This window comes from Seriola lalandi, unplaced genomic scaffold (genome assembly GCF_002814215.2).
Source record: "Seriola lalandi dorsalis isolate HSWRI2012SDOR001 ecotype SW California unplaced genomic scaffold, Sedor1 jcf7180002055008, whole genome shotgun sequence".
NCBI classification, from domain to species: Eukaryota; Metazoa; Chordata; class Actinopteri; order Carangiformes; family Carangidae; genus Seriola; species Seriola lalandi.
In genome coordinates this window covers 1702400-1714314 of record NW_019525551.1, presented here as the reverse complement: position 1 = coordinate 1714314, position 11915 = coordinate 1702400, and the positions used below count along the sequence as shown (strand labels likewise).

The 11915-nt window shown below is 41.0% G+C and overlaps 1 protein-coding gene and 1 long non-coding RNA gene across 2 annotated transcripts in view; one reads left to right on the top strand and one right to left on the bottom strand.

Moving 5' to 3' along the window:
• LOC111647681 (uncharacterized) overlaps positions 1-2857 on the bottom strand; it is an 8392-nt gene extending 5535 nt beyond the window's left edge. Inside the window, exon 1 of the long non-coding RNA XR_002760068.2 lies at positions 2704-2857. This is a non-coding gene — a long non-coding RNA (uncharacterized LOC111647681). The remainder of the gene's footprint in view (positions 1-2703) is intronic.
• A 2292-nt stretch (positions 2858-5149) lies between these two features.
• tmem170a (transmembrane protein 170A) lies at positions 5150-11550 on the top strand. Its single transcript, XM_023397474.2, has 3 exons — positions 5150-5406; positions 6716-6886; positions 7572-11550. Exons 1-3 carry the CDS (start codon positions 5292-5294, stop codon positions 7700-7702), a joined length of 417 nt encoding a protein of 138 aa, XP_023253242.1. The 5' UTR covers positions 5150-5291; the 3' UTR covers positions 7703-11550.
• The last annotated feature ends 365 nt before the right edge of the window (positions 11551-11915 follow it).

Here is an 11915-nt window from a genome sequence, read left to right as displayed (position 1 = left end):
TCTTCTTGTCCACACAGACCATTGAGTTCACCCACTCGGTTGGTTCTTCCACTTTCGTGATGACCTTTAACTGAGACATTCTGTCCAGTTCCTTTTTGAGGCGCTCCCGAAGTGGAGCTGGAACTCTCCGTGGTGCATGGATTACTGGTTTTGCATCCTCTTTTAGTTGGATTTTGTATGTGTATGGTAGGCATCCCAATCCATTGAAAACATCTTGATAACGCTGCACTATGTTGTCAACTGTGCCTGTCTGTGTGCTTACTGCTTCTGAGCAGTTGATGTGGTAGACTCTCCTCACCAGATTTAGTTTCTTTGAGGTTATCCCACCTAGCAGCGTCTCACGGCCCTCAGGAACAACGGAAAACAGTACATTATAGTCTTTGTTCTTTACTGTGACTTTGAGTCTGCACTGACCTCTGCTTTTGATGTCCTTTCCGTTGTAGTCTTTCAGTGGCACTCTTTCCCTAATTATTTTGGGCTTTTCTTTCATGGCATTCATTTCTGTCATGCTGATCAGGTTTGCTTGTGCGCCTGTTTCAATCCTTAGTGCCACTAGAGCTCCATTTATTGGCAGTGATACAATCCATGTGTCTTCGTCTTCTGTGTGTCTGTCTTTCACAGGTACCTTGGTGGACCCACCCACAAGAGGTTAAATACCTGGGTCCTACTCCACTTTCTCGGTCGGACTAGTGCGGACTAGAGAGACCAATACATAAGAACTGATGAAGCCGCTTGGATAAGAGGCGGAACGTCTTCCACAGACAAATACAAGTCCAGTTGCCTTCGATTTAATCTGAGAAAGAGATTCATACACTGTGTTTTCCTGCGGAGAACAATGTGTACCGAATTTTTCCACCACTTTGTCGTACTTATCCCTGTCGTCAGCTTCCTCAACGTCGAAAGTGTTGAAGACTTCTATGGCTTGGGCACCAGCTACCGTGAGTAGCAGCGCTATTTTCCTGGTGTCGGATTTAGAGTCCAGTCCGATGGCAGACATATACAGCTCGTGCCGCTGCTTAAAAGACCGCCAACTGCCGTCGACATTTCCCACCAGCTTCAGTCCCTCCGGTGGCCTCAAAGTCTCCATTTCGAACGAAACTGGTGCTTGTTGAATAATTCACTCCTGGTACCATGTGTTGTTCATCATTAAATGAAGAAACATCTTCTTGTGAACATGAGCTTGCGCTCGAACTTTATTATATTACCTGCGTGTCTCTTCAACACCCTAACTCCTCTAGTTACTTCTTCATCCTGTGTTCCTGTTTACTAAACGCACCACACTCTCTAATACATAGCTCCCTCCGCTGGTCACCTATGTTATTACACCTGACTCACTTACTATCTACGTTTAACTGGTATGCTGCAGATTACAGTTTCATTATATCCATTAAGGCTAAAAATTTCATATTTTTAGTATTTAGTTTTAAACCGGTTGCCAAGGAAGTTAAGGCTAGTTACTTTTTCCGTTAATGTCAATACAAGTTAATCACATCCGCTCCGCTGTTCCTTTCAAAATAAAACAGGCACTCCCATACAGCACGTCACAAAATAAAAAGTTACCTAAACACAACTTTTACCAACTTTACACATGACGTCACAAATAAAACCATAGGCCTATATGTTGGTCATTTTACATTTTTCTTTTTAGGTTAAACCATCTGCATCCTGAGTTTAATGCTCTGCCATGATGTCTGCACAGATATTCTAAGAAAGTAAAAGTAACATAATCACAGTATAGAAATACTTAGTTACACACAAAAGTCCTGCATCCAAACATTCACAAAATAGAAGCAGCTACAGAAGTATTGTAGTACCCAAAGTGAAGGTACTTACTACACAGAATAACCCATTTCAGAATAATGTAATTACTGCATATTACTGAAGGTAAAGATGGGTCTAATTTTAATGACTTCATAATATAAAGTCATTAACTTGAAAAAAACTTGAAAAATGCTCCGGTGGATGCTTATACTTCAAGATCGCTGATTCGCTCATTTCGCTGTCAATCAAAAAGGGACTCAGCCTCAGACAGATCATCCAATCATCATGCAGAAGCCGAGTGTCCGGGCCAGCCCACTGCCCCATAGACCCCCAGAGACGCTGAGCGTCCGATGGGCGGGACAAAGCACAGCATTTATCCAATGAGCGTCTAGTTTTGCTACAGTGGAACAACCCACTCTCTGCTTCCCCAGTGAAGTCAGGAGACGCTCGGCGTCTACACTGTGTAAAGCTCTGTGGCGCTGCGGGATGAATGAGGAGAAGTCGTGTCGGTTACCTGTGATAAGTAGCTGATTCTGAACAAAAGATAAACGTGTTCTAGCGCATATTTAGTCAATGAAATGTTCACACAACAGCACATATTTGACCTCTTATTTTGTTGACATTTTAGGGGAAGCTGAGCTTCCCTTGCAGTCTTAGAGCAATCACCACTGCTTTATATACTGCTGGGCAGTAGGAAGGCAACAGGAAGTAAATTACAACTTGAGACGTAGCTCAAACTAATATTGCGGATCAGCTGAGCTTCACCGCAACACTGGCGGCACGTTTATTAACGAAGCTATTATCCACACATACTTTCTGAGAAGACTGACCTAAATGATAAGTGGAAACAGAAGGAAAGCCTGTGCGGTCTCTTCCTCGCTGCAGGAACAGTCTGAAGGTGAAGGAGAATGAAAGTGCTCAGCTCTTCTTCTTTAATCTTACCTGTGTGGTAGAGAGTCGCAGAGAGACCCTCTCGTCCCGCGTCCCGACATCACAGAGAGTCTCTTATTCCTCAGTGATAGTTTGTCTGGTGTGCTTCGTTTTTCTGTACACTGAAACCTGTTGTCCCTGTTTCCCCGTGTCTTACTTTCACTTTTGCTGCATGAAGTCACATCCTGTTTCACACACAAGGAAGCTCTCAGTCACCGTTGGACCAGAAAACATCATCTCAAAGCCAGACTCCCAACAGCACAGCCTCCCCTTGCCCCTTGTCTGTAAGGTCAATACAAAGACAGGCTTTAAATGATGAGTCGCTCTCTTTTCCAGGTATGGAACCAAAGAAATGTTATTAAAGCTGACATTAGATTTACACACTGGTCAGACAAAATACAAAAACTAGTGAAACACAGTCCTACATTGTTTTTGTTTAGTTTTTGTGTCTGTGTCTGGGATTTTGATTGGAAAATTATCCTTTAGATGAAAATCAGCAAGAAACTATGGTTAACCCACAGAGCACACCGTGGAGTTTTCATCACTGAATCTCATCAGGCCTAATGTTTTGCTCACATCAGGGTGGTGTCTAAATAGTTTCCATCCCAAGCAGGCCAGAGCTGGGGGCCTGGAGCCAGGACCAGGGGTTGAGAAAAGTTAATATAGTGACCAGGTGTAATGCCCTCCCAGTTACAAACAGCAAGGGCTAGCGGCCTGGAGCCAACGGTGTGAGGCTGTCCCAAGCCAAAGCACCCAGGCCATGGGGCCTACAGTTAATGCCAACAGTTGACAGAGCCTCGTACAAGGACCAGGTGTGAGGCCCTCCCAGTCCCAAATGACCAGGGCTGGTCAATTGGATGCAGTGTTAAAGCATAGACACACACATGTTGTACAAGTACTGCTGAATGCTAAGGTATAGACTTGCACATGTTGTTTAGTCACAGCACTACTGAGGAGGAATGAGAAACTGTTTCAACACCAACCTGAGTGAACACAGTGGCTCACCTGGTAGAGCGTGTACTATCATCAAACACTGTGATCTGGTGATTCGGAATCAGAGGTGTGACGTATAACACAACGATTGGCATCTTTCCTGCACGTCAACCCGGTTCTGTGACTGCCTCCACTACCGGTATAAAGGCAGAGCAGCAATGCCCACATCCACTCTGTGTACACACCTTTTAAACAAAATGGTGAGGTGGAGTAAAGGCGTAACATTCCCGCCTTGAACAGGCTGTGTAAAAGGGGCACAAAGTTCTTCGGTTGTCATTCTACCAACTTAAAGGAAAACACCAGTGTTCATTTTAATGATAACAATTGAACATTCAGGATTAAACTGAAAGCAGCAGAAGCTCGATTTTTCTTTTTTTGTTCAATGGTTGGGTAGTCACTTGTCTTCCTATCATTGGCTTACCACAATGATAGGCTTTAAGACGAAAAGGAAAAAAACTGATTTTATAGATCATTTTGTTTTAAAACATTTAAAGACATAATTAATATATTAGTTATAATTACATCTTTTCACTGAAATTGTGCTGTTTGGCTAATGATTTGTCAGCCCAACCGCTGTTCTAAAAGTTACCTGTACTTCGTAATGCTATTGACTGAAGCATTTTGATTATGCATTTTGATTATGAATTCTGATTGATCTGAATATTTTGCATCACCACAACAATGGTATAACTGACAAGAACAATCGCAGACAAATCAAGTTTTCAAGTCTCAGCAATAAATTAATGGAAAATGGTTGTCTTAAATCAACATGTGAAAATCAGTTTATCAGGCCCCTTTAAAAGCAACAATGAAAGCAAGGTACATTTTATATATTCCCTGTAAGAAGTACAATGGTTCCTTGACATTAATCCTTCTTTGCGCCAAAATGTGAAGATCTTAAAGCCACTGCACTCTTTCAAAATTCAAAACTCAATGTAATCACTTGCACCTTGCAGCATGTGCACTGGTGGGTCCAGTTGGGCATTATTATACTGACTTATCTATTTCTGCGGTTTAACCACAAAATCCTCACAAAGACATAAAATAACAAATATTAAAATTTGAAGCCATTCTGTAAGTAGTGAGTGAAACAAATATTTTTTGTTCGTAAACTTGAAATTACAAATTCTAAGAATGGAGATTTGCACTCAGGTTAATAATGACCTTTCGTGTGTCACTCAGGGTGCACTGTGTTTCACCTGCATGCAGAGATTGATCCGAATGTTCCCTGGGTTCAGACTAGGCGGCTTTACAGATGCACCCGCCACGTTTCCACCTTTAGGGGACATTCTAATAACTTGACCTCTATCGTTAATGTGCGCTATTCTTAATTAAACAGCGTTAACTCTGCAGCTCTACGGTCCCTGCCTTATATTTGCTCTGGTTGGAGCTTATTAGGGGAGCCCGATGCGATCCAGCCTGACAGACAAGAGTCGGGGCCATAATCAAATGTGACGTCAAAAGAAGTTGTGTTGACTGTTAGCCGGGTGCTAGCTAGTGTTGCGTCGAGATCAAGTACTGGAAAATCCCTAAGCGTCCGTGTCTCATGGTTTTCCTCGTCTGCTGGATATCATTCACTCATGCACTGTCCAGCATCAGTGTGAGAAATGCAGGACAGGTATAGCGAGATAGGCTTTGTCCAACAAATACTCGGTTTGAATTTAGTGCCGAGAAAAAATGGCACACAGCGAGGCAACGACACATATCTCAGCGACTTCTCAGGTGGGCTAATGTTTGGTAGCTTGTTAGCTACACGGGCTATGTATCACTGCTGAAATACTTGGCCGAAATGTCGTATTGTGGGGAGGAATGTCTTACGTGTCTTCTTTTTAAATGTTGAAATTTGCTCAATTCCTGTGAATATGTATCTCTGTAGGCTAGTTGTTTTACGCTTGTTTGTACACGTTAGCTTTGTTCAGCTAGCTAACTTCATCCTCAATCTCACTGTTCTAACAATAATCGGACTTACCAAGCGATGGTTAACAAACGTGTGGTGTTATTTCAATAAACAATATGAAACATGGTCAAAGGGTGTGTATTCACGTTACGTAAGATTTCATTGCATTTTACTGAGCTATTGTCGGCGTATACTGTAGGAAAGCTGAGGTGAGGACGTGTGGCTGTCCATAGCTTGTATTGAATTAGCAACAAGTAAATTCTAAAGCTTCTGTCTAAAGCTTTTCTTTCATTTAGTTTAGAAGTGTGTGGTAATCGCATCAGTGGAAGAGAGTGACACAGTTTAACGTTTTTGTGTGTTGAGGTTTTATAGATACTCTAGCAGCACACAAGGAGACAATAGCATGAACAAGCGAGAATATAATTCATTACAGTAACACTGCTGGTACAAAGCCTGCACTGTTCAGTGGCTCTAACAGGTGTGGAGTAGTTGTCACGACTTAGTCATGTATTACCATGGGCTATGGTTTGGGAGAGTAATATGAGCACATAGTGTAAAGCATTAATGTAATGTACTAACTTCTACTGTGTTGGTGTGAACATTTTGAAACGATCATTCCTGTGATTAACACATCAGGGCTAGTCTAGGACTCAAAGGTAAAAGTTTGGGATTGGTCTTAACCTGGAACTTGAGTCTCCAGCTTAGTTCCACCACAACCTTTCAGATTCTCCATGTGTTAAAATCCTGGAGGTGTGAACAACATTCTTCCTGAAGATAGTCCCCTTTTGGTGTTTTGATGATGGAGGTTGAGAGCAGTGTCTCGCATGTTGGTCCAAAATCTTAAGTAGGTGTTCAACTGAATTTAGATGTGGTGATGGTGAAAACCACAGCATATAATAAATCATTTTCATACTCTATGGCATCATATGCATTCTTTATGTATCCACAAATTTATTCAGGCTCTCCTACAGTTGCTGAACTTGTGTTATCTATAGAGGAGATGCAGAGAGCTCACATCACATCAATGAATAATTGAATGATCTGATTAAAAGGCCCCAGCGCCTGTGAAACTGTACATGATTTGTACTGTTGTCATGAAGTGATGTGTGACTCTGTGATTGTATGTTTGTCCAGAGATGTGGTATGGAGTGTTTCTGTGGGCTGCGGTCTCCTCTCTGGTCTTCCACCTGCCTGCAGCTCTGCTCTCCCTCGCCACGCTGCGTCAGCACAAGATGGCCCGATTTATGCCCATTGCCATCCTCCTCATGGGCATCATGGGACCAGTTTGTGGGGGGGTCCTCACCAGTAAGTAATATGTGTTTATTTCTGCCTGGATTATGTTTCAGATATCCTCAAGTTTTTTTTTTGGCCTCTTCCAGATCCAAGTCTAAGTCCTGCTCATACCAAGGCAGATCGGATCTGGCACATATATCCTTAAGAAAACACAGTATTTTTAGGTCATAAAAATCACTTCATCCTGAAAGAAGTTTTTGTGCATAAGATGCTCATTAAACATAATAATAATAATAAAATAATGTTTGAATGATGAATGTTGAGCAGTTGTACTAAAATAACAGGTGTAGCCGCTAAATTTGGTACAAGAGCTATTTAATCCAAATACTGAAGTTCCTGTTTAAAAACTACTAATTTGATTATCTTAAATTAGCAGTGTGTCAGTGAAGTCTCTTCCACTCATTAAATTAAATATTAAAGAAAGGACCAGCATTTGATCAGATTTATTTTAATCAATACTCCAGTATGATACGCCTGGGACAAATCTTGACTATCATACATTAGTGATTGTGTCACAATTGTTTTAATGACCTATTTATCCTTTTTTTTTTTTTTTTTTTTAAATTCAGTTCCATTTTCCTTGAATTTGATGGAAAATAGTTCATGGCTTAAAAACATTGCTAACTTATCAGAAACCAGGTGAAATTCAACAATAAAGATGTTCAGCTCTTCTGTATTGTTTTCTTATGTCCTTAAGGTGCAGCCATAGCAGGTGTGTACAAAGCAGCAGGGAAGAGGATGATGTCTTTGGAGGCACTTGTCTTCGGGGTCGGACAGTCGTTTTGTGTCCTCATCATCTCCTTCCTCAGGGTCCTCGCCACCCTTTAGCAGAGCTGAGGCCCGTCTGGCTGCACCTGATGCTGCTGGGTCAGTCTGACACCAGTCACACTGTCTCATGACGGGACCTGACTTCTAATGATACAAGACTGGATGCTGGCAGATCCTGGGCCGCATCTAAACCAGCCAGACCTGGGACATGATGTCATTTACTACTGATGGACCAAGACCAGGACCAGGACCAGGACCAGGACCAGAGCGGATTTTATTCCACTTTGAGAGAAAAAGCAGTGTGTGAACTGAAGGTGTGTGTTAGGCAGCACTAAGACTTCTGGCTAGCTGTTGAGCCATCTGTATGATGTCCACTGTAGGACAGCTGCATACTGCACTCACATCACAGGGCAAACACACACTACATAAGAGCTGAAGCTGTTTATTTAAAAATGTAAAATAATCAGTAAGTAATGACTCATTGAGTTTGCAGTTACTCCTGTATGTGAAGCAGCAAGAGGCTGTTCTCCCCTGCTGCTGGGGTACAGGTTAGCATCAGGATGACACTTACCTCTCTCAGGGGCTGCGTGAGTGCGTGTGTGTGCATGTATGTGTCTGTCTGTCTGTCTGTCTGTCTGTCTGTCTGTCTGTCTGTCTGTCTGTCTGTCTGTCTTCCTTCCACTGACAGTTTGACTCCATGCAGTGACTGCAGAGGCAGAAGAACTGGCAGGCTGACAGGAAGATAACAGTTATATGCAAGATTCTGGCTTTTTTCCTTGAGGCCTTAATTTCTATTTTCCAAACTCCAAAGTGGTGTTTATCTTTATCTCTCTTTGCTCTTTTTGTTTTTCAAATCACTTCAAGTCTTAGTGCCTGTGTGTTACTGTCAATTCCAAATTAGCAACTACATGTTTCCTTCTAGCTTTCAGCTAACCTATTTTAGACAGACATATAAGTGAAGAGGGTTTTATAGATCTCAGTTGTAGGGCACATTTTTGTAAATGCAGACTAAAGAATGTCTCCTCAGCTCATCTTGGTTTGTTAGTAAGTTTAGAGTGAATTGATCAGAGGTTTGAACACGTGGCAGCAGGATGCTCCGATTTCTAACAAACCCAAAATTGAGAGGAGCTTTTGATCTTCTCTCTTTGACTGATGGTGTATTTTACAGGTGTGCTATTTTGTGAGACTGAGCTGATTTGTATATATTTTAAATTATTTCCAGGTCTTTGTAGCTTTTTGAATCTTTATGACCAAATATGAATTGCTCTTTTATTTTTCTGCACTAAATGTGAAAACGGCGGTTCAACAGAGTGTCATCCCCTGTAGTTTTTTGGGCTCATTATATTCCCACGGTCTCCCTTCGGTGACGGCTTTTAGTCGCTTTTGTATCAGATATGAATTTACAACCTGCATATACAGACATAGATAAACTCTACATGTATTTGTTTCTGTGTGAGTCATTACTTAGTAATGATTGAAAACTGGCTTCTGACACACTCACCAGAGATGTATTATTTATTGTTGGTCACTTTGATAGTGAATTTACTACAATTTTGATTTAATATTTAATTTTAGTGTTTTTAAACAGATATGCAGTAATCCAGTAAACACAGTAACTGCCATGTAAAGCACCTGGAGCTTTTCAGGGTCTGGGGCCCTTGGGCAGTTGCCAGCTTCACCCAGTCAAGAATCTACCTTCTACCTTCTAATCTACCCGACTATTAGCGGAAGAGAAACAAGACACATGGCAGCAATCCAGGTAGAATCTGTGGAGCAGAGGTTTCTTGTGATTCTGGTGCAGATTCTGAGTGTTTGCACATGACATTCCCATTGGAAATGTTCTTCTTCATTTTGCCATAATGATCCCATACTGTCATAGAGCGTATCTCAACATCACCTCTTGAAGTGTCATCTGGCATTTGAAAGGTTAGCTGGAGACTAGTGGGCCAGTTTTTATGTTATGTTTGACGAGGGTTGGTAGCCCGTTTAACTCGTGCAAATCAAATCATGATCTGCTCAAAGAAAAAGCACAGATGGCTTGAATTCTTGATGTGTGGCCTGTACTTCACTGTCTACACTTCCGTCCAACAGTAAATTCAATTTGAAAGGATAGTTTCATAGTGCATGTAAATACGCATCAAATCAAAATCCATCTAGAATGTAGAATTTTTGGCTGGAGTTTAAAACCAAGAAAGGCCATGATTAAAAGATGACAACACTCTCACATTGCAAAGACGCAAGTTCACTACCACTGGGACCAACAATGGGACAGGAGATGCCTCTGGACAGAGCCCACCAAGATACTTTTCTTCTTGTAAAAGATTTCGGAGCCTGGAGATGAGAAAATGTCCTGCCACACCAAACCACTAATTTCTAATTTTGCAATTCCAGTGAAATTGAGTTTCTTTAAAGCTGTGGGAAGCTCAGTGTGTGTACAACTGTTGGGAAGTGCTCAGTCAGTTGAGGGGCAGTAAATGAAAGTGTGTTTTTGTTCTTACTAAGACTTGGTGATTGAAGCGTCTGAAGCTGATGCACAAACTAATGAGCCTAGTTTGAAATGAAGTGTTGTTAAGCCCTTGGCCTTTCTGTCATGCTGTACAGTTTTTTATGGTTGTGTAATGCAGCTCTTTGAGCGTGTGTTCTCTGGGTCTTTTACAGCAGCACACAACTTAAGTCTGGATATTTTTCTTTTATGTGTGAAACCAATTAGCATCTTCATCAGTCTGGGAGCCTGTGTGCTAATTGTAGGCACTGTAACATCTACCTTCTCATCTGACTGTACAGACATTTCCCATGTTGTCTTCTTGTGTTGAGAGAGAAAGGTTCATAGGTCAAAGCAAATGATTTTATGTGAGCTGTTTAGGCAGCACTAAATGTCCATGCATCCAAGCTGACCTGTCTCAGGGCAAACTAAGTTCAGACTCACCCTTTACATCAGACTCCCTGAGGGGTTGAAGTTCATTCTTGGAGCTACTTAAAGCAGAAGGATATACCATGCTATGTGGAGTCACAAAATGTTAAGCCAGAAAACTGAAAGAAGCTTAAGTAACACTAATAAAAACAACTGCACATAGTTGGTGCATAAGACTTATCAGCCTATTCCCACTAAGAAAAGAGAGGAAAATGAACAACACCAAAACTCGTGTGAAGTCAGACTTTGGAGATATGTCTCAAACTTAGACCAAGTCAGAATTTAGATATTTACTCAGTCAGTCAAGAACAACCACACTCAGTTAAAATAATGCAGTCTAATATAGTGTCCTTGCAGTACAAGGACAAGACTGTAGTATTAGACTGCATTAGTTTTATATTGGTGTGCCTAATAAACTGGCTACTAAGGCATGTCAAAATTTACACATTGGATTGTTCATAATTATAGTAGTGTTAATTTCAAGTTTGTCATAACTTGTATAATGAATCTCTGTTTTGATTCTTTTCACCTCATAATGTTGATTTACCATGAGATTTTTAGTTTTGTCTTTCCTTAAATGTGATTTATTTAGTTTCTATTTTCCAGGCAGAAACGTGCTTCAATACTGGCCAGTTGTTCAGTACAGTTTGTTTTGAAAAGAACTTCAAGAAAAGAGAAAGTCAGGAAACTCACAACAGGATTTGATGTGCACAGAAAACTGGAACATGTCATCTGATTTGGCTGTAGGCATGTCAGATGTATTAATGTGAGTTATCTCTGATGGACAACCACACTGTCAGAAGTGCCAGGAAAAGTAACAACTTAATGAATAAAATTACAAATGTCTTGGAAGTGCTGAGTATCTGCTGTAATTTATTTATTTCCAAGGTCCACATTCCTGGACCACTTTTCAAAACGTTTTAAAGTTGATTTTACTAGAGTAAATTAAGTGCCATTGGTGAATATTTTCATAAAATAAAAATGTTTCAACTATAAATGTGGTGGTGTTTCTTCTTCGTGTGCGTTACTCACCTCTAGTGGTGGCCAGGTGGAACAACACTAACAACATTTAAAGTTACACTCTAACATGTCCAAAAACAACTAGACCTATGGTCTATATTTTGTTGAGTTGTGTTGTTACATTTTCCTAAATGTTTCCATTAATTCTCAAACCAGAGAAATCTGTGATTTTAATCATGGTACCGCTCCGTTTCATTGGTCGCCTGTCAGTGACATCATATCCTCTATGATCATGTGTCAGTGTGTTTGTCTGACAGAAGCTCAACATTGACTTTTATCTAGTTTTAAGCCACATACACTTTTTCCACCTTGGTGGTTTTCAGCTCTATATTTGAAGCAGAT

Coding starts and splice junctions, on each gene's coding strand:
- tmem170a (XM_023397474.2), top strand. CDS start 5,292: ATGCAGGACAGGTATAGCGAGATAGGCTTTGTCCAACAAATACTCGGT. Junction 5,407..6,715: donor ATATCTCAGCGACTTCTCAG/GTGGGCTAATGT, acceptor ATGTTTGTCCAG/AGATGTGGTATGGAGTGTTT. Junction 6,887..7,571: donor TTGTGGGGGGGTCCTCACCA/GTAAGTAATATG, acceptor TATGTCCTTAAG/GTGCAGCCATAGCAGGTGTG.